The 20,017-nt window shown below is 62.9% G+C and overlaps 1 protein-coding gene across 1 annotated transcript; it reads right to left on the reverse strand.

Moving 5' to 3' along the window:
- Positions 1 to 1,824: 1,824 nt before the first annotated feature.
- Positions 1,825 to 18,501, reverse strand: TFEB (transcription factor EB). Its single transcript, XM_084301702.1, has 9 exons — positions 18,426 to 18,501; positions 7,146 to 7,393; positions 6,801 to 7,055; positions 6,633 to 6,713; positions 5,696 to 5,816; positions 5,347 to 5,403; positions 4,816 to 4,891; positions 4,490 to 4,637; positions 1,825 to 4,188 (listed from the first exon to the last, which is right to left on the reverse strand). Exons 2-9 carry the CDS (start codon positions 7,338 to 7,340, stop codon positions 3,754 to 3,756), a joined length of 1,368 nt encoding a protein of 455 aa, XP_084157828.1. The 5' UTR covers positions 7,341 to 7,393; positions 18,426 to 18,501; the 3' UTR covers positions 1,825 to 3,753.
- Positions 18,502 to 20,017: the final 1,516 nt, after the last annotated feature.

Raw genomic sequence — 20,017 nt, forward strand, 5'->3', positions numbered from 1 at the left:
GCGCAGAGCCCCTTTGCAGCTCATCACAGAGACCGCAGCCCGGCTGGCTCCATCCATCCCTCCCTTCCTTTCTATCCCACTCGCAGCCCCGACACCGGTTTCTTTCTGCGGGTGGCTCGCACGCTGTAATTAAGAGCCCTTCTCTCCCGCCCGCCCGAGCCCCGTCTCCAGCAGCTGTTGTCGAGGCGAAGGAAACCCCCTTTCGTCCTCTCTCTCCTTTATAATTTTTTTTTTTCCCTCCTCCCTTCTGAACATAAAGGGATGACAGTGCTCCAAGCCAGGCTCTTTTGCATTTCTGAGTTGGTTCTGTTAATTGGAAGGAGGGTTAAGAATCTGCAAGGTCGTTTCAATCTACATCTGACCTTCAGAGTAATCCTCTATGCCAACACCAGAGCATGTCATTAAAATGAGGCCCTCTACCATATCCCGGCATCCCTTTATTCTCTCCTTGTGCACATTAATTGCTCATAAGTTGATTTGATCTCCCTATTCTGCAAGAAGTAAATTGCCCTCTTATTTCGCCATTTTCATCCTGTTTTCTTAATTAGGCCCTTAAAAATCTCTAGGGCCTCAGCCGGGCCGCAGGCCTCATCCTGGGAATAAATTTTGATCTCAGCCTGATAAAGAGTGAGCAAACCCAGAGATTGAACAATGTCAGCCCCCCCCCCTCCCCTCCGCGCTATTCTCTTGACATGAAAAGGCTATCAGTTTTTCTCTGTGTTAATATAGGAAATAATTCACACTTCAGGCGTTGTTCTCTATTTAGTGTTCACACTCCCCAGATAAATCAAATCAGGATTTTTTTTTTTTCCTTCGAGTGGCTGAAACCACTTACTCCCTCTCTCCCCCCAAGCCTCCTCTCTCTCTTTTTCTCCCCTTTTGCTTTTAATAAAGTTTCCGAGATTAGCCCCTGCGATTTTCCACCCTGGGAAGTCTATTTTAAGGCCGAATCTTGTTTTTTTCTTTTTTTTTTTTCCTTTTTTTTTTTTTTTTGTTTTCTCTCTTATGTGTGTGTTTAATGCCATGGCCGAGGGGCAGCAGGGACCTGGATGGGGTGGGACGAGCTTCCCCAGGTGGGGGCTCAGCCCCCTGCCCAGCCCACCAGCTCTCGGGGACCACCATGTCCCTGGTACACCGTGCACACCCCTCCTCCTGAGGTTTAATTAACCAGCTGGACGCTAATTGCAGGGTGTGCGGCTGCCCAGCTCCCCCAGGCCTGTGGGGGCATGGTGTGGAGGCAATGGGACCACTGTGCCCCATGAGGTGGGGGTCCGGGCACCCCACATAGGGACACCGCAGCACCCCAGGTGGTGCTGAGCAAGGGGCAGAGCAACCCCAGGCCTGCTCCAGAGGTGACCCCAAAAACAGGAGACCCACCTGAGCTCCTGGGATGGCTCCACAAGGGTCAGGCCAGGCCACCACGAAGCTGCTCAGCTCCAGGGACTCAGTTCCTCCCAGCCCTGCTTCCCTGGGGCCTCACAACTATTTATTAATTAGGGGGCCTGGTTCCCATTAAGCAATCAGCAGCTGGGTCAGCACCACCGGAGCTGCGGAGCAGCATCCCCCCCCCCCAAAAAAAACCCCAAACCACCCTGGGGGGGGCTGAATCAGAGCAGTACCAGCGCTCCCCCTTCCAACCAACCTGGGATTTCTGGAAAAAATAAATTAAAAAAGCACCAAAAGGGCAGCCCCCAAACTCAGCCCTGGGAGAAATGGGGATTATGCCCCAGCACCACGGGGGGAACAGGGCTCTGGGTGCCCCCCACCTCCCTCCTCCGGGTAGAGAAGAACCAAGGCCACGCTGCGACGCTCCGGCGTGTTGTAAATAAATATATTTTAATGATTCTTCTTCCATTCCAGTTCATTCTTTTATACATTTCTTTATAAAACAGTAGTAAAATTTTTTAATCAGAGCACAGTGCATTAAAAAAAAAAAAAAAAAAAAAAAAAGACAAACAAAAACCCCAAAAGATTAAAAAATAATAATAATAATAATAATAATAATAATCCACAACTGCTAACTCACGGCCTGGGGGGGGGGGGATGATGCCCCGTACGGCGCTGAGCAGCGGATGACCACCGGTGGGGGCCCCAGCCAGCCCCCCGCGTGCCATATAGCAGCACAGGGGGGTTTGGTGCAACCGTTTTATGGCCACGGTAAATCCCACAGGGCTTGGTGGTGGCGCAGCGCGGGGGCACCGCCCGCCAGGATCAGTCTCTTTACAGGCACTAACGGCAGCGCACCAAGGACGCCAAGGCCTCCTGTGAAGATTTTGGGGTGAAACGGCCCCAAACCCGCCGGCGTGCATCCCACCCAGCCGGTGTCCCCCCCCTCCCCTTGCTCGCCTGCCCCTGCCCGGCACCGCCAGCACCTCTCTGCCCCTTCCCTCCTCTCATCCCCGCACTATCCCTGCACCCTCCACGTCCCATGGGAGCTTCTCCGGGGGGCGCTGGGGCCACCCCACGTGCCACCTCGCGACCCCACCTCGTTGCTCCTTCTCCATCCTGCTTTCCCATCGCGTCCTGATCCCGCCAGCCACGACATTCCCCGTCCTCGGTGCACAACGTGACCCTCGTCCCCATACGAGCTCCTGGCCATGCGCCCACCGTCTCCAACACCCAACCTCCCGCAGCCCGGGGGGGGGGGATAACGCCGTGCTCTAATGGGGTTTTGCAAAGGGGTCTCCTCTCTCCAGCCTTCCCCTGCACCCCGCTTTAGGCTTCCCACCAAGTCAGAGCAGCGTTTTCGTGTTGAGCAGCTCACCCCCCTGGCCCCAGCTCCCTCCTACCACCAGCAGCACTGACGACCGAGGTCCCACGGCCCCCGTGGGCGAGCTGTTGTGGCCGGGGAGTGAGCTGGCAATTTGGGGAAGAGCAAGGAGCCCCGTGGGGAACCGCCACCGACCATCCCCAGCCACAGCCGCCGTGCCCAGACGCAGGGCAGGACGTCAGCGTTGGAGCCACGGCGTGGCCTTTTGGGGCGGGGGCACCTCCACGGGGTGGATGTCACCGGTGCCCAGGTGACAACGGGGTTTGGGGTGCTGCCAGACCCACCCTAAAGGGTTTGCACGAGCTGTGGAGGAGCTGCACACCCGAACAAACCCCGGGACACCAAGCAACAAAATTCACAGGACCCCTCCCGTGCCTCGTGAATTAATTTGCTCTCCCCACTACCTAGAGGAGGAGGTTGGTGGGGCCAGGCAGCACCGCTCCTGCTTCCCCAGCAGGGAAGGAGAAGCCCCCACGGGGAGGTGGCAGCGTGACACAGCCACCGATGGCATCTGTGGGGCCACCGGAGCTGGGAGGGGGGCGAGGGGGCGGCAAGGCAAAAAGCTCTGAGCATCCTCTCCCTCCGGGGACTTGGGGGCTCCTCGCTCCGCTCCCAGCCCCGGGGAAGGAGCGCGGTCCCAGAGGGTTTTGCTGCAAGGCGAAAAGCAGCCGAGGAGCTGGGAAAGCTGCAGTCAGGCCAATGCCATGGCAAGCCAAGAAGGTCGGCTCCAGCTCCGGGCGAAAATAAAATAATAAAATAAAATAAAAAGCTTGCAAAAAGACGTGGCGGTACCCGGCGAGCCTTGAAGCGAGCCCCCTCCCACCCCTACCCCATTGCATAGAGAAAATGTACTCCTACGTAGATTCAAGTGCTCGGCGGGACGGGCTCCTCCTCCTCCGGGGAGGGGAGGAAGAGCGCGCCGTGACTTCAGCAACCAAACTCGAAGGCCCAGTCCTCGCCCCCAGCGCGGGCGCAGCTCCTGGTCACAGCATGTCCGCGTCCTCCATGCTGAAGCTGCTGCGGCGACTGCTGGCCTTGGAGGCCTCCGGGGACATGGCCGAGAACAAGGGGTCGGAGGCCAGGGGCAGCATGGTGTCCTGCATCAGCATCAAGTCCAGCTCCTTCTTGGAGAGCGAAGGGAAGGAAGCGCCGTGGCCGGGCTCCAGGCTATCCGGGAAACCCCGGGAGCCGTCGTCGAAGCTCAGGCTGTGGGTAAAGTCCAGCTGGTGGTAGGGGGACTGCGGCGGCGCAGGCAGCGTCGGCTGCGATTCGGGGTCCTGGGGGGGCAGCAGCGGCTCCAGCGTCCCCTCGTCCCCGCCGGCTTCTTGCTTCACCACCTGCTGGGCCAGCTCAGCCACGTTGACACCCGAGGGCGAGGAGGTGGGCAGCCCGTGGACGCGCGCCTGCATCTCCAGCTCCTGCCGAGAGAGCGTAGGAAGGCTCGGTGGGGACGTGGGGACACGGGGACAGGGCGCACGGAGGCAGGAGGGAAGAAGGGAGGCACAGAAATGAAAGGGAAAAGGGGACAGAGGGACCAGGAAGCTCATGGGGAGGGACAGGAGCGGTGACCCACGCAGAGCTCGCTGCGGTGGCCTCTGCCCGCGGTGTTCCCGGTGAGTTGGCAGCCCTAAAAGAGGGAGGGAGGCTGTGCCCCGCTGGTGGGGCAGGAGGGAGGTGTGCTGGCAGCTGCAGAGCAGGGCAGAGGACGGGGAAGCTCACCTGGATGCGGAGCAGCAGCTGCTTGTTCGTCATCTCCAGCCGCCGCGAGTGGTTCTCCAGGTCCCGCGACCTCTGCAGGTCCTTCTGCATCCTCTTGATGTAGTCCACCGAAGCCTTCAGGATCGTCCCTTTGTTCCAGCGCACGTCCCTGCGGTGCAGGATGGAAAAAGAAGACAAAAAAAAAACCACCAAAGGATTGCAGCTTGCACCCACTCCCCCAAAACGCCCCTCTGCAAGGATCTCCCTGCCACAGGGTCGTGCACGGCGTGGAGCAAGCCCACGAGAGCCACGGGTGTCCCAGCCCCGCAGCCACCAGGGATACCTACAGGTCGTTGGCTTTGGGGATCAGCATCCCCAGCTCCTTGATGCGGTCGTTGATGTTGAACCTTCGCCGCCTCTCAACTGCAGGGCGAGAAGAGAGGGGAGAGGTGAGGAGGTGGGGGGGAGCTCCCCAGCTCGCAGGAAGGGGGGATGTCATCATGCCCCTATGGGACCCTCTGGATTCGGGGAGCTCAGGGTGAAAAACCAGCGGGGTGTAAGGAAAGGTGGGAGCTGAAATAGGGGAGGCAGAGCTCCTCCTGTCCGTGTGCACTGAGCTCTCCGGGGCTCAGGGGTGACCTCTGGTCCCACTCCCACCCATCGCCCCCGCAGCTCTGACCTTCCCCCGGTGCTGACGGGAACACCAAGCAGGTGTTTTCGGCCCCACGGGTGTTTTGCAGAGCTGGGGAAGAGGTGGCCGTGGGGGTATTCCCCCTAGGGTGAGACGGGAGGGGAAGGGGACCCAGCTCGGACAGAGAGGGAAGGAGGACGGAGGGTGCTGGGGTGGGAGAGGGATCGGCGTGCCGCCCCCAACTCACTCAGGTTGTGATTGTCTTTCTTCTGGCGCTCCTTTGCCAGGGCTCGGCTCTCGGCATCTGCAACGGAGACCCACAGCATCACCCGGAGAGGCTGAGGCTGCGTCTTGCCCCTACAGCCTCCCCCAGGGCCATCCTCGCCACCCGTGGGGACAGGGGAACCCCAGCCAGCCCCGCTCCTCACTGTCACCGCGGGCTCCAGCCATGGGGATGGATATCCCTGGGGCTGGGGACGTGCTTTGGGGCTGGGGACACGCTGTGGGGCTGGGGACACGCTGTGGGGCTGGGGACATGCTGTGGGGCTGGGGACACGCTGTGGGGCTGGGGACACGCTGTGGGGCTGGGGACGTACCTGTCAGCTCTCTCTTCTGGGTGAGGTCGGCGGGGCAGGAGCTGCTGGTGACACCGACGAGCGAGGCGGTCACCTGGGGGTCCCCGCTGTACACATTCATGTGACTGCTGGACATCGGCAGCTGGAAAGCAAAGGGACAGGCGGGTCAGCTCCATCCGGGGCCGGGAGAGAGGCTCGGCAATGGGATCGGGGTTTAAGATCAGCTCCTTGGCCTCCAGGACGCGAGTGCGCAGACTGGGCAGGTATAATTGTCTTCCCGGGCCCTTAAAGCAGCTATAATCAGAGTCGCCAAGAAAACAAGACTTCAAAGGGCGCAGCTGATCCCCTCCCACGGCCAGCATCTAAAATAGGGCAGGTGAATCACAGCCCAGGAGGGCCCGGCAGGATGAATCCCACTGCAAGGCTCACACCAACCCACGGACCTGGCCCCGGAAGGCGGTGCTGCGCTCCTGGGAGGGGATAGGGTTAGGGTTAGAGGTTGGGGTTAGGGTTATGGTTAAGGTTAAAGGTTAGGGTTAGGGTTAGGGGTTACGGTTACGGTTAGCATTAGGGGTTAGATGTTAGGGTTAGGGGTTAGGCTTAGGGTTTGGGGTTAGTTTTATGGTTCGATCCGTCAGTTTTAGCGTTAGGGTTAGGGTTAGGTTGGGGTTAGGGGTTCGGGGCAGGGTTAGGGGTTAGGGGTTTGGGTTAGTGGTTAGGGCTATGGTTAGGGTTATGGTTATGGTTAGGTTTAGGGGTTAGAGCTTGGGTTAGGCTATGTTTAGGGTTAGGGTTCGGAGTTAGGGTTAGGGTTGCAGTTGCAGCAGGGCCATCTTGCTGCCTCCCTCCCCCAGCCCCAAGCCTCCCCAAACTGTTCCCCATCCCCCCCTCGGGTCCAAGCCAGCTCAGCCCCCTCCACGGCACGCCCCCCGGCCACCCTCCCTCAGTCAAGCCTCACCGTGTTGGGCATGTGGACTTCGGGGTTCATATACCCCAAAACATCATCCAGGCGCATGATGTCATCGATGACCTCATCGAACTGCAAGAGGAAGGCATATGGGGTCACTCTCCAGGCCGTGCTGAGGATCCCCGTGCCCACCCAGCAGCCCAACGGCCCCCTCCTCACCTCCCTCTCGGGGTTGGAGCCGATGTTGAGCATGGCCATGGGGCTGTTGGGCGCGCTGTTGCCCGCCGAGGAGGAGAGGACGTGGCCGGGCCGCACGCCGGGGGACGCGGCCGGAGGGGGCTTTGGCGAGTGGCTGGCGGGGCTGACGTGGGCGGCGAATTTGTTCCCGTAGGTCTCGGAGAGGTACGCCTGCACCTTCTTATCCCGCGACTTCTGCAGGTGGTAGGTGGTGGGGTTCTCCAGGTAGGACTGCACCTGCGTGGAAATAACCCGTCAGGACCCCCGCGTCGCCGAGGGATCCCCCAAATCTCCTCCTCTCTCCAACCCCGTTCCTGGCACCGTTACCTTGAGGACCTCTCCGGGCACGGGCGGCGGGGACTGGTAGTGGACGGGGGTGTTGATGGCCGGGCTGGAGGCCACCGGCATCCGCTGCTGCTGCATGTAGTTCATCATCATCTGCTGCTGCATGCGCTCCCTCTCGGCCTCCTGCTGCGCCTGCTGCTTCATCAGCTCCATCCGCAGCCCGATGCGGGACGCCATGGTGCGGCGGGGGGGCGGGGGGCCACGGGCGCCCACCAGGCACGGAGGTGACCCTAAAAGGAGAAAGGAGTCGGGAATAAGAGCCTGCTTCGAAACTTTGAGGCACGGGGAGGGGACGTCCTGCTGATCCTGCACCTGACGTCGCTAAGTCGAGGAGCCAACCGTGCCGCGAAGCCGCGGCTCAGATTTTGGCTCCGATTCGGGCGCTGCCATCATTGAGCCGCGCACCGAGCGTCGCGCCGGGGCAGCTGGGCTCTGCCCCAACGTGGCTGAGCGAGAAAGGACAGCCCTAATGACAGATGGACGGACGGACGGGTCTGCCCACAGATCCCTGTGACAGCACCGCTGGCCCTGGGGACAACGAGAGGAGGAGAGGACAGGGCACGGCGGGACTCGGGGGACACCCTGGGGGAGATGGGGATGGTGAGGGGCACAGCATCGGAGCATGCTCTGGAGCCACCAAGCCCCGAAAAGAGGGGCAGCAAAAAGCCAGAGCAGCCCAAAAGAGAAACAGAAAGCAAGGGAAGGCCGGGAAGAAAAGGCAGCCCCGTGCCAGGCGCCGCAGGCGGGCTGCGACCAAACCTCCACCGCGGCACGGGCGAACAACGCGGCTTTGTGCCGGGCCGGCACGCGAGCGCGGCGGTGGGGAGAGGCGTGCACGGCCCCGCAGCGCACAGAGCTGCCCTTGTTCCCCCGTACAAAAGGGGACGGTGGCCCGAGGAGGGCAGGGGAGGCTGTAGGGACAAGGGGACAGCCACGGGGCCAGGGGACGGCCGCATGAGCTGCCCGGCACGGGGTACGAAGCTCGGCTGGGAACCGCGGAGATGTTTTGCCACACGGGGATGGGATGGGGATGTGGGACCAGGGCTGTGCAAAGGCCCCGTCCCCTCTTGTAGGGCAGCCCTAGGGCAGCACACCCAGAGAAATGGGGAGGGTTTTGCTGTTTAAACTCAACGTGTAATCGCAGGCAAAGGGGAGACGTGGGGGATGCAGCACGCCGGGGGTCGGCGAGGCGTCCGACGCACGGTGCCACGCCGCATCCTAAGGGGGAAATTAAATCGAGGCAGCGTGGACAGGAACAGGATTACATGGCTCAAGAGCCAGCTATTGAACAGCAAGGGGAAGGTAATTAATTAGACATGGTGGCCCATCTGAAGGGGGCAGGGAGGAGACGGGCCTAGGACAGCTTGCGAGCAGAGCTCCGTTAAGGCGCCAGCGCAAACGGCCTTGGAGGGGGCGCAGGAGGATGCTGGAGATGAGCAACAGCTGAGCTGCCAGGGGACGGCCTGTAGGGAATAAAACAGGGCTGACGGGGGAGAAATCACAGCTTATTGGGATAATAACCCCAAATACAGAGCGCAAGGTGAGAGGAAAAGCCTCCAAGAGCAGCTGGGACATGCAATGAGCCCTCCTGGTGTGGTGGAACAGGGTGGGCACAGCCGGAGCACGGAGGGGGAAAAGCAGCCAGCCCCAAAAAGTGGTGTTTTCTGGGCTGCTTCCAGCACAAGGGGATGGCAGGAAGGGATTTCAAGCCATGCGTGGGACCCTGTGGGATCGCCCGCCCTGGTTCCAAGCCAGCAGCTCCAGGCCCCACGAACCATCCCGAGGGGGCTGCGTGGCCAGGCTGGGTGGGCACAAGGGGAGGACGAGGAGGGGAGCAGGGGGAAGGTGAAACAAGAGGGACCGGCACCTCCAGCGCTGGGGAAACCCAGTTTGGAGGGCGAGGATGGAGCTGCAGAGCTGGGGGGGGAGGTTTGGGGGCTCCCAGGGACACTTTTCAGAAAGGGCACAGGGCAGGAAGGTGTCACGGGAAGCGTGCCGGAGCGCAACCACCCACAGCACAGCACTCGTCATCCCCGTCCCCCCTAAACCAGCCCGGCTGCAGGATCTTCCCCTCAGCCCCTGTATCGGAAACGGGGGCGGGGGGAGCAGAAAACGCTGCTTTTCCCACCCCACCCCCCCCAGGGAAACCCCTGCTCGAAGCCACAGAGACGGGGCGCCGCCGAGGGCGAGATGGGGAAGGGTGGTCAGAGCAGGGCCCGGCCTCGAGCGAGCGATAAGCAGAGGGGGAAATTGGGTCAGGTTTAAAATAACCCGCTGGGTTCTGCTCGGCTGCGCCCCCCCCGGAGTGCCCAGCAGCTTCTGCTTTCGCTCTGACTCAGCCCCACCAGGAGGGAGAGGGCCGGGGTGGGCCGGGGAGCGGGGAGGCACCCCAGGCGACACGTCCCGTCCCCCTCCAGGGGACACATCCTGCATCTCTGGGGTGGACAGGACCACGTTTGGGATTCCTGCTATTCCTGGGAAGGAGAAAGGTGTTCGCAGCCAGAGCAAAGCACATCCAGCGGCTCGCCCAGACCTGGTCCTCACCTGGAGGGGACCCCGGTGGGTCAGGATGCGTTGGGTTACCCCGTGGGTGCTGCCAGGGCACCTGCTCGGGGCGATGTCCCCGGTGGTCACCGAGTGGATCGAGGGATGGAGTGGGGTGGTGGGAGGCAACGGGAAGGGGAAGGAAGGGGAACGGGCACAGGGTGAGAAGGCAGAAGGGAAATAGGGAAAGAGGCCGGGGAGCCCAAGCTGCCCCAAGAGATGCACGGAGGATGGCATGGATTTCCCGGAGGAAACCCCCGGTGGGAACGCCCCAGACCTGCCCCTGGGTCCTCGGGGGGGAAAAAGCAAATCCCCGCATCACTGCAGCATCGCACCCTAAAATCCCAGCAGCTTTTAGGGAGAAAAGCTCCCGGTGTGAGCAAAAATCGTTGGCTCTCCAGGACAGCGTCCCGGCCGGTCGCGTGCAGCAGGGTGAGTGCTGCCGGTGCCCCCCCCGGACACCGTGCGAGGCCGGAGCCAAGGAATTCGTCTCCCTTCAGAACACCCCCGGTGCTACCGAGCCGCAGGGTTATTTCTGGACCTTTCCTGCCTTTCCTCTGGGGGTGTTATTTCATCAGGCAGATCCTCCCGTGCCCTGGCAGCGCTCGGGAATAAGCACAGCCGGAGCTGCCCCCCACGGCACCGACCCCAGCGCTGCTCCACGGGGCTCTGCACGGCCCCACAGCCACCTGCTGACCCCACACGAGGCCAGCGGCCCCACAAAGGGGCAGACGTGTCCCCAAAGCCACTCAGGCAGTGGGGGCGGCAGCCAAGGGCACCCCGCTCCTGGCGCTGTCCCCGTCCCCACACGCGCGGCCCCCCACCGCCTCGCCCCCAAGCGCACCTCCGAGCGCGGATGCGGCTGGAAGGCCAAAAAAAAATAAAAATAAAAAAATAAGAAGTTGGGGTTAAAAATAAAACCTGCCCGGAGCCAGTCCCTGGACACAGCCCCAGCAGGATCGCGTTACCCTCCCAGCAGCACCCAGCGAGTGCACCACCTCCAACCTGGGAGGAGAAGGGGGGGGGGGCACTGCCCCAGGGTTTCGTGGCATTGGGGCCGAGTCCCCCACCCCACCCCATCGCCGGCACACCGGGAAGCTCCGTGGCCAGTCACTCGTGGGCATCACAAATGGAAAAATCAATCGGCAGCTTGAGCCTGCCCCGGCCCTGGGGAGCCGGGGAGGGGGGGCTGGTGACCGTGCCGCCCCTCCACCCCCACCCCCCCCCCCCAGGTCCTGTGCTGCTTCATTGAGAAGCACGAGGGCTGAGAAAAGGAAACGGGGAAGAAAGAAGTGAAAATAGCTCCGCTTCTTGCTACGGGCAGCGAGCGCCCGCCGAGCCTTCCTTCCTGGTTTTTGTTTTTCAAAGGCAGGGAGTGGGGGGGGGGGACACGAGGGCAGCGAGCGAGGACACCCCAGTGCACCCCAGCCCGGCTCTGGCGAAGCACCCGCGGCCGTTTTGGGGACGCAGCAGCCCCCTGGGTGCAGGGCAGCCCCCTGGCCTGGCCAGGACACGCGGCGGTGGCGATGCTCGGCCCACGCTGAGATTTCCTCCGAGGGCACCCAGCGCCTCCTGCTCCCCCCCCCGCGGCTTTGTTTCACCCCAGCTCTGGGTGCCAAGCGGCAAAAAAGGCACCCGGCTGCCCCTACACCACGGGGGCACCCCAAAACCACCCCGCGGGGTGTCCCCAGCAAAGCCACCCGTGGACAGGGAGGAAGGGGGACACGCGTTACCTGGGCAGGGGGTGGCGGGGGACAAGGGGGGGTCTCCGGGCGCCGAGGCTGGCCTCTCGCAGCTCCTCTGTGCTCCTCGCTGCCCTGCCCGGCTCCTGCGCCGGCCCCGCGTTTCCTCATTTTTAGGGCCCTGCTTTTAACGCAGCAGCAGCCGCAGCGGGCGCGGGCGGAGGAAGTTGCAAAAAAGCCTCCCAACCTGCTGGCTCGTCTCGCTGCAGCACGGGAGTCAGCGCTGGGGCCGGGGAAAAAGAGAGGGACAAAAATAGCCCCGGCCACCGCCACCCACTGAAGGGCTCTCCGGGGTGCCAGAGTCCCCCCGGTGGGGTCTGCCCCATCGCAGCCCCTCGGGGCCACCGGGAAAGAGCTGCTGGTGGTGACATCCTGCCCTAAAAGCAGTGATGGAGGGGGGCAGGCTCCTCGTCCCTCCGAGGGATGGGATCCCAATCCCAATCCCAATCCCTCGGTGTGCCCGCAGAGCTGGATCCGGCCCCACATGGGATGAGGGGCGCAGCTCAACCGGGGTCCCTATGGCACCCCCAGCAGCACCCACCGCTGGGGATGGAGATCCCGGTGCTGGGCACCACCAGGATGGTGGCAGCAAGTCTGGGGGACAACAAGGACACCAGTGTGATGCCCTAAAGGGCTGGCACGGTGCCGGGGACCCCGCACACATCCTCCTTGTGCAGAGGCTCCTCGCACCCTCTCCATTTTGCGCCTGTGCTGAGGACACCCACGGGGCTGGGGTCCCACCACGAGGGCAGCTGCGTCCCCATTGTCACCTCCTGCATCCTCCCCGTGGGACGATGCTCACCCCATGGGTGAGCCCCCGAGGAAGCCCCCCCAGGCCAGGCGGCTGAGCCACCGCCCTGCCAGCACCACGGGCTGGCACCCAGCCGGTGCCACGCAGCTGGGCCCGGCCCCACAGCCTCCCCTCGCCCCGACTTGGCAGTGGGGGGGGGATTTACGCCGTGCCAGCGTCCCCACGGTGTCAGGGGTCGGGTGACGCTGGCACCCAGCGGGAGGAAGGTCGGGGTCCTTCATCATCATCGGCACGCGGCTCCTTTTTGGCGCACGGGGCAGCGGGGCAGGGTCGGACCCGGGGTGGGAGGAAGGAATTCCTCCCCACGAGGGTGGCCAAACCCCGGCAGCGGGGCGCTCTCCGTCCTTGGGGACACCCAAGGCTCAACCCAGGCTCAGCCCTGAGCATCCCCATCCAACGGCTCCGCTCGGGGCTGGGCCAGAGGCTCTCGAGGCCGCATCTGCTGGAGGATGAGGATGGGGAGGTGAGAATGGGGACAGCCGGAGAGCAGCAGCGCCCTCGGAGGCGGACGGGGCCCAGCCAGCCCGAGGCACCTTCCCTGAGCCACCAGCACGCAGCCCTGAAAGGGAGAAGGAGAAGGCGGAGGGGGGGGGAACTTGGCAAATCCCAGCAGGAGTCAGTTGACAGCGCCAGCGAGCGCCTGAGTCACCGGGCCTGTTTTTAGCCCCGGCATTTGAGAAACGTGGACCACGGCGCTGTTAACAGGCGCTTGGGTCAAAGGCCAAATGTTTTCCCTGCCATGCGTTAAATGCTGCTCTTGGAAGCGGCCCAGGCGTTTAGCACAGTGAAAACATTAACGCTCGGTGCGGGCGGCAGCAGGACCCCGAGAGAACCAGGGCCCCGATGGGGAGGTCTCGGGACCCAAAAAGCATCGGGGCACGGTCACCGAGAGCCACCCTGAGCGTCCCCTGTCACAGCGTCACCCCTGGAGCAGAATAACTGGGGTGAGCCTCTGGTTCTGGAGGCTCCAAGGACATCCCCAGGAGCCAGGTTCCCACTTCCATGTGGCCACCTTTATGGGGTCAGGACCACAAAGCCTCGCTCCTTTGCCCCAAAACGCCTCCACGGCGCAGGGATGGCCACGGTGCCACCCCAGGTGGGCTCAGCAAGCAGAGGCCGGGACCTCGCCGCTGTAGGGCCAGATCCTGCCCCTACAGAGGGCCCCGAAATGGAGCCAAATCCTTTCCTGCAGCAGGAAAGCAGCCGGGGCTGCACGGGGGCCCCCGATTGAAACATCACTGTCGGACCGACCGCCGCGAGCACAAACAGCCAGAGCCGACAAGTTGCCGCCCTCCCCTCCCGGAGAGGCAGGCAATTAAAAATAAAAGTGTTAACAGGCAGAAGGACGTTCCTGGGGCCAGGACGAGCCAACGGCCACGAAGGGGCCGGGAAGGGCCGTGGAGGCCCAGCACCACCCCGGGCTGAGTGATTAATCGGGCCCGGACCGCGGCGGCCGTGCAGCGAGGAGCAGGAGAGCGCAGTGACCTTGGGGAGGCCCCGGCCGTGCAGGCGGGGAAGGACACACGGCCTCACCGTGTGCTCCCCCCCCAGGAGAAAGGATAAAAACAGGAGCAGGAGGGCAAAACCCCACCCTGGGGTCACCCCGCACCACTCAGGTGCTGGGTTTTATGGTATTTTTCCTTTAAAATGCATAAATAAGGGAAATTGGAAGCACGCCTCTCTCCTCATTCCCCCTGCTTGGGGCGCAGCGCACCACGGTGCTCCCCAAAACCCTGCCTGGGGGGTCCCTAAGGGGGGACACCCAGCACAACCAAGCCCCCAGCCCCTCTCCGGACGCTGCAGCCGGTGCTGGGTGCCAGCAGCCACCTGCGACCCGAGCTGGGGGTGCTGCCAGCGCCGCCCCCGGCCGTCCTCCCCCCCGTGCCGTGCTGCTGCGGGGAGGTAATATTTATAAATACGCCGCCGCCCGCCCGCCCGCAAGGTGGATTTCATGTAACCGTACCGCGGCCGCCCGCCCCGGCCCCGCGCCCGCCCCGGCCCCAGGAGCTGCAGCTGTTCCCCGGCCCCCCCCCCCTTTGCTCATAAACAACTCGGGGACAGCCGGTGACATGTCCTCTCCCTGCCACCAGCCCCGGTGAGCGGCCGGCGAGCGGCACCTTACCGGCGGCGGGGACCTTTCTCCTCTCCGCGCCGCTCGCCAAGGTCAAGGGCGGACGCAGGGAGCCCCCGGTGCAAAGCCAGCCCCTGCCCCGCAGCGAGGAGGGTGCACGAGGCCGGGGGTGTTTGCCCTGCTCGCTCGGGTCCCGTGCCACGCGTTGCACTGGTTTGAGCACGCCGGAGCCGAGAGGTTTTGCCCGAGCGGGTTGGGATTGATCCGGGCGAGGGCTTCGCCTGGAGAGGGGCGCGAAGGGCACCAAGCCCCCCGCCCCGGGGCATGGGAGAAGATTTGGCCCCAGAGGAGCTGGCGCGGCGCTGGGGCTGCGATAGGCACCCACCCTGCTGCAGATAAGGCAGGAGCTGCTGTCAGCGACGAGCCCGCTGGCACCCGACCCTCTGCCCACGAGCCAAGGAAACGCGGCCCCCGCTCTGCCCAACCAGCCCAGCCGGACCCCCCCCGGCTGCAAAACCTCCCTAGCACCTTCCTCGCCCCCATCCTTTCCTCCTAAAACCTCCCGGCCCCGTGCGATTCCTCCAAATCAGCCTGGGGGCAGCCAGAGCTGCTTGGGGACACGCCTGTCCCCGAGCACACGCTGCCACGAGGGGTGGGGGCACATTGGGGACAGCACAGATCCCACACCAGGGACCCCCCCTAAGCCCCGTGAGGGCTCCAACTGCTACAGGTGGGCTCGCCCCACCGGGCAGCCAAGGGACCCAGGCCGGGTGCCCTCACACCCCTGCGAATTTTGGCACCTGGGCGCCGGGGCAGCAGCTGCACAAACTGCGCTCGAGGTTCGGCCCCGCGCTGAAAGGAGAATTTACAGCCGAGCCGGGGCCGGGCAGGACGGAGCGGTGGGAAAGCAGGCACGGGATGGCAAACAGCTCTTCACCGACGGCACCGCCTTCAGCTTCCCAGCTGTTTAGACGAGAATTAAATCGCTTCCATTAATTGCATGCACGTACGGCGAGGAAAGAAAAAAAAAAGAGTGAATTAGCCGGCAGGGAAAGATGTTGTTTGGGCGTTTCAGGTTTATCCGGTGAGAAAGTTGCATGGGTTTAAGAACAGCAGAGCATTATTTAAGCTCCGTGGGGAGCCTCCGGCCTCACGAGCAGCCCCCAGGCTCCTCCATCCCAGACCCAAAGCACCCCATCGGGGCAGAGCCTGGGGGCGGGCAGGACGAGCTCACCTTCCCAAAACGCCTCCAGAGCACCCTGCCCAGGTCCCACCGTCCTCAAGCACCAAGTGGGGGCCCCAGGACCTGGCCCCCCAGGACCATCGCTGCCTCTCTCCAGGAGCAAGGCCTCTCTCGGGGTCTCTTCTTCCACCCCCAGGGAAACCGTGTGGCTTGGTTGTGGTTTTTTTTCTTTTGTTTTGTTTTTTTCCCCCCTTTCTTTCTCGCCTTTTTGCCATTTCATATTTACAGCTTTGCTCCGCTGCCTGCCCAGCACCAAGGGGGGTGGAAGGGGTTGGCAGAAGCGGCGGTGCGGGCACCGGGGGCAGCCCCGTGCCCATCCTCTGAGTTTTCCTTCTCAATTTCTCCTCGCCTCCGCCTCCCTCGGGTCTCACTGGAGGGGAAGGAGCAGAACCGGAGTTTGCTCCGGATCCCCGACAGCTGCTGGAGCTCGGGGCTCAGCCTCCTGCATCCCACGGCCGGGCAGCTCCAGGCCTGCAGCCCCGGCTGGCGAGGGCGCAAACCCCCCCCAAACTGTGCCAAAACCCAACCACGACGAGTCACCGGCACCCACCGGGCTCCTCCTGCAGCACCGGGGGCAAGGAGAAGCCGTGCAAATATTTCCTGACGCTTCACCCCTGCGCATCGCAGCGCCGTCACCCTGGCCCCACTTCAGCCTCCAAATCCCCAAAGCAAACGGGGACTCGGCCACCACGGTCAGCATCGGGACCCGTGGCCACCGGGACTCCCCGGGGGATGATTTGGGGACGTGGATGTGCTGAGCTGACCCCAATAAGTGGCCGGCCCCGGTCCCTTTCCTCTCGGATTGACGTGCACCAGATCCGGGCAGTGGTGACAGCGCGGCACGGCTCGAGGTGCGCCCCCCCAAAAAAAAAAAAAAAAAGCACCAACTCCAAGTGATTATGAAAAAATGATTAATTGGGGAAATTCGGGGATGGGGTGAGGCGCCTGGTGGGAACCGGCTGCAGAGGGGATGGAGAAGGCGGCTGTGCCGTGCTCAGCACCAGGAAATCTTCCGTCCCATCTACTGCCCCCCCCAAAAAAAGGATGGAGAAACACATACGCAGGGCTTTGGTCCATGCCCTCACCACACCAGGCCCCCAGCACCCCCCGAAACACCAGGAGGGCTGCAGGGAGCCGGGGGGGGACATTGCTGCCCTCGGTGCCCCGGCTTTCCCGGCACCCTCCTCGCCGTGCCTTTACCAACCCCACCTCCTCTTCCCCAACCATTTTCCCCATTTCCCCAGCTGGAAACACCCCCAAAAAACCCCAAACCCCTTGTAGCTCAGCAGCTCACGGGCCCGGGGTGCCCTCCCCACCCCCGGGAGCATCGCAGGAGCAGCGGCTGAGCCGTGGGGCCGTGCACACACGTGCCGCCGGCCCGCACGGGGGAAAAAAAAAAATTTTTTAAAAATAAATAAATAAAAATAAAAAGAACGAGCTGGAAAGGGCGGCCGCGTCCCAAAACGCCCGGATGCTGGAGTCGCCCCGCTGCACCCAGCCCCACCCCGAGCGGTTTCCTACTGATAAGGGTGGTGGTGATGGAGGGGGGGGGGGGCGCAGCCGGCATCCTCCCCAAAACACGCCGCCCCCCCTGCGCCGTGGGGTCACCACGTGCCGCTTCCCGGCGGCACCACCACAGCTGGAGATAACCGAGCACCCCCAGTGCTGACCCCCCCCCAGCAGGGTCTCACCCCCAAGACCCCCATGAGGAGGGGTGTGTGGGGGGGTCAGGGTGGGCTCAGCCCCCCCCCAGCACCCAGGGGGAAGCGGGGACGGCGCAGCCGTGCGCGACGGCGGTGGCGGCGAAAAGCAAAACGGGAGCGAGTGGTGGGGAGGGGGGAAACCCCCCAAACCCCACAACCTCCACCCCATGCCAATACATCGGGATAAAATAACCCCCCTGCGAGCCCCCCCCAGTGCCTCAAGGGCAGGGGAGGCAGCAGAAGCGCTGGGATTGCTGGAAGCAGGCCCTGCGCGCCCGCGGGCTTATTTATTTATCCGGGGAGCGCCCAACAATAACCTCCATATTTATTTTTTTTTTCCCTCTCTCTCTCTCCCTCTCTCTCTTTTTTTTTTTTATGTTTTTATTTTTTTATTTTTTTTTAAAGGAAATTTCCCCATCGTCTGACTCACCCAGGCTTTTAGAGGACACGGGCGCGGGGGCTGGCGTAATCGCTCCGGCTTCTTCGCAATTAAATTCGCCGGAATAATTAAGGGGCGCCGGGAGGTTTAACAGCAACCCCCCCCCAACCCCCTCCGTGCCCCCCCCTCCCTGCGCTCGGGGATCCCCAAAAAAGTTGTTTTGGAGGGGGGGGAGGCCTCTTGCAAACCCCAAAACAGCCTCGTTGAGACCATGGGGGGGGGATTTTGGGGGGTCTCCTTTGCGCCTCCCCAAAGCCGGGGGGGGGTCGCCCCCTGACTTGGGGGTGCAGCTTGGGGGGGGCACCGGGGGCTGAGCATCCGTGCCTCAGTTTCCCTGTGTGTGTGCACGGGGGGGGCACCCCTTAAACCCCAAAAAAAAGCGAACTTAATGGAGACGGGGTGTGGGTGCTCGGGTGCGCACCCCCCCCCCCTGCTTTTCGGCTTGGGGGCGGAGGGGGGGGGGGGGTTATCGGGTAAGAGAAAGGAGGAAAAAAAAAAAAAAAAACAGGAGGGGGGGGAGGAAAAAAGAAGCTAAAAAACCACCGCGCCAACAGCAGGAAAACAGCGCAAAGAAGAGGGGAAAAAAAATTAAAACGGGGAGAAAAACAAGCAAAAAAAAAAAAAAAAAAAACGCGGCTGCGAGCTCGGGGCGAGGAAGGAGCCCCCCCCCAAAAAAACACCCCTAACCCGCACCCCAAGAGGCACTCACCCGGCTCGGCCCGGCCCGGCCCGGCTCGGCTCGGTCCCGCTGCTGCTGCACCGAGGGAGGGCAGCACTGCCCGGCACGGCTCGGCTCGGCTCGGCTCGGCACGCCGGGAGCTGGAGGCCGCCCGGGGCAGGGCTGCCCGCGCCTGCCGGGAGTTGTAGTCCTGGCCCCCCCCTTCCCGCTCCGGGAGGTTTTATCCCGGGGGGGAGGTGAAAGGGGGGAGGCAGGGCCGGGCCGGGCTGGGCGCAGGATGAGGCGTGTGTTGGGGCTGAGCGGCTCCTTGCACCAGGGTCGTGAATTTCCTTGCACCGGGGTCATGCAGCTCCTTGCACTAGGGTTGTGTGGTTTCTTGCACTAGGGTCGTGCAGCTCCCTGCACCAGGGTCGTGCAGCTCCTTGCACCAGGGTTGTGCAACTCCTTGCACTGAATCATGTAGCCCCTTGCACCAGGGTTGTGCAGCTCCTTGCACTGAGGTCATGCAACTCCTTGCACAGGGGTCGTGCAGCTCCTCGCAGCGGGACCACGCAGCTCCCTGCACCAGGGTCGTGAATTTCCTTGCACAAGGACTGTGCGGCTCCTCGCACCGGGGTTGTGCAACTCCCTGCACCAGGCTGATGCAACTCCTTGCACTGATTCACACAGCTCCTCGCACCAGGGTCGTGCAGCTCCTTGCTCAGGGGTCCTGCAGCTCCTCGTGCCGGGCTCCTACAGCTCCTCGCACTAGGATTCGTGCAGCACCTTGCACTGGGTTGTGCAGCTCCTGGCACCAGGGTCCTGCAGCTCCCTGCACCCACGCCTGAGGCTCGTTGTGGACACAGAGGATCAGCAGTGACCTGGAGGCACGAGGGGTGGGGGGCGCACGTCGCAGCCTCTCATGGCCCATCCTTCGGGCCCACAGCAGTGAAGAGGAAGATTTCACCCCTGGAGAACAGCCACGTCCCTTTGTTCCCACCGAGTGCCTTTCCATGACGGTTTTTAATCCCTAATTTCTTGGCAAACACACGTGGGCAGCCCCCCCAACTCTGCTCATCCCGATCCTCGCAGGTTCCCGACAGCCCCGGTGACCTCGGGGTCCCCGAGACGTGGCTGAGCGCATGGCACAGCCCAAATTAACCCTGATTGTCGCTGAGAACCCAGACAGTTACGGGGTTGTAGGATGGGCTCACAGCCTCAGAGGGCACCCAGGGCAGCTACAGCACAGCAAGGCCTTGCTGACAGCTCATCAAAAATCATCGGCGAGGCCAGGAGCTGCCAGGCTGCCAGAACACGGAGCAGGCAGTGGTCCCAAAACACCAGAGCTGGGGGAAGGAAGCTGGGAAGGAAGGAAGGAAGAAAGGAAAAAAAAGAAGAAAAGAAGCTTTCACAGCTTTCACACTTACATCCAGGTAGTTCATCAGCCTCAGCACGTCGGAGCTGGTATTTCCTGCCCAGCTCCGCTTGGAGGTGCTCCGGGGCCCCCTCCGGCACCCTGCTCGCTCCCATCCAGATCCACCCTTCCTCGGGGGGGTCCTGCAGGGCACGGGGATGGCCGTCCCCATCCCTGTAGGCTCTCCTCACCTTCCCTTCCATGGGCTGCAGGCAGAGCAGGGCCAACA

Source organism: Netta rufina, assembly GCF_964035555.1.
Source record: "Netta rufina genome assembly, chromosome: 26".
Lineage (NCBI taxonomy): Eukaryota > Metazoa > Chordata > Aves > Anseriformes > Anatidae > Netta > Netta rufina.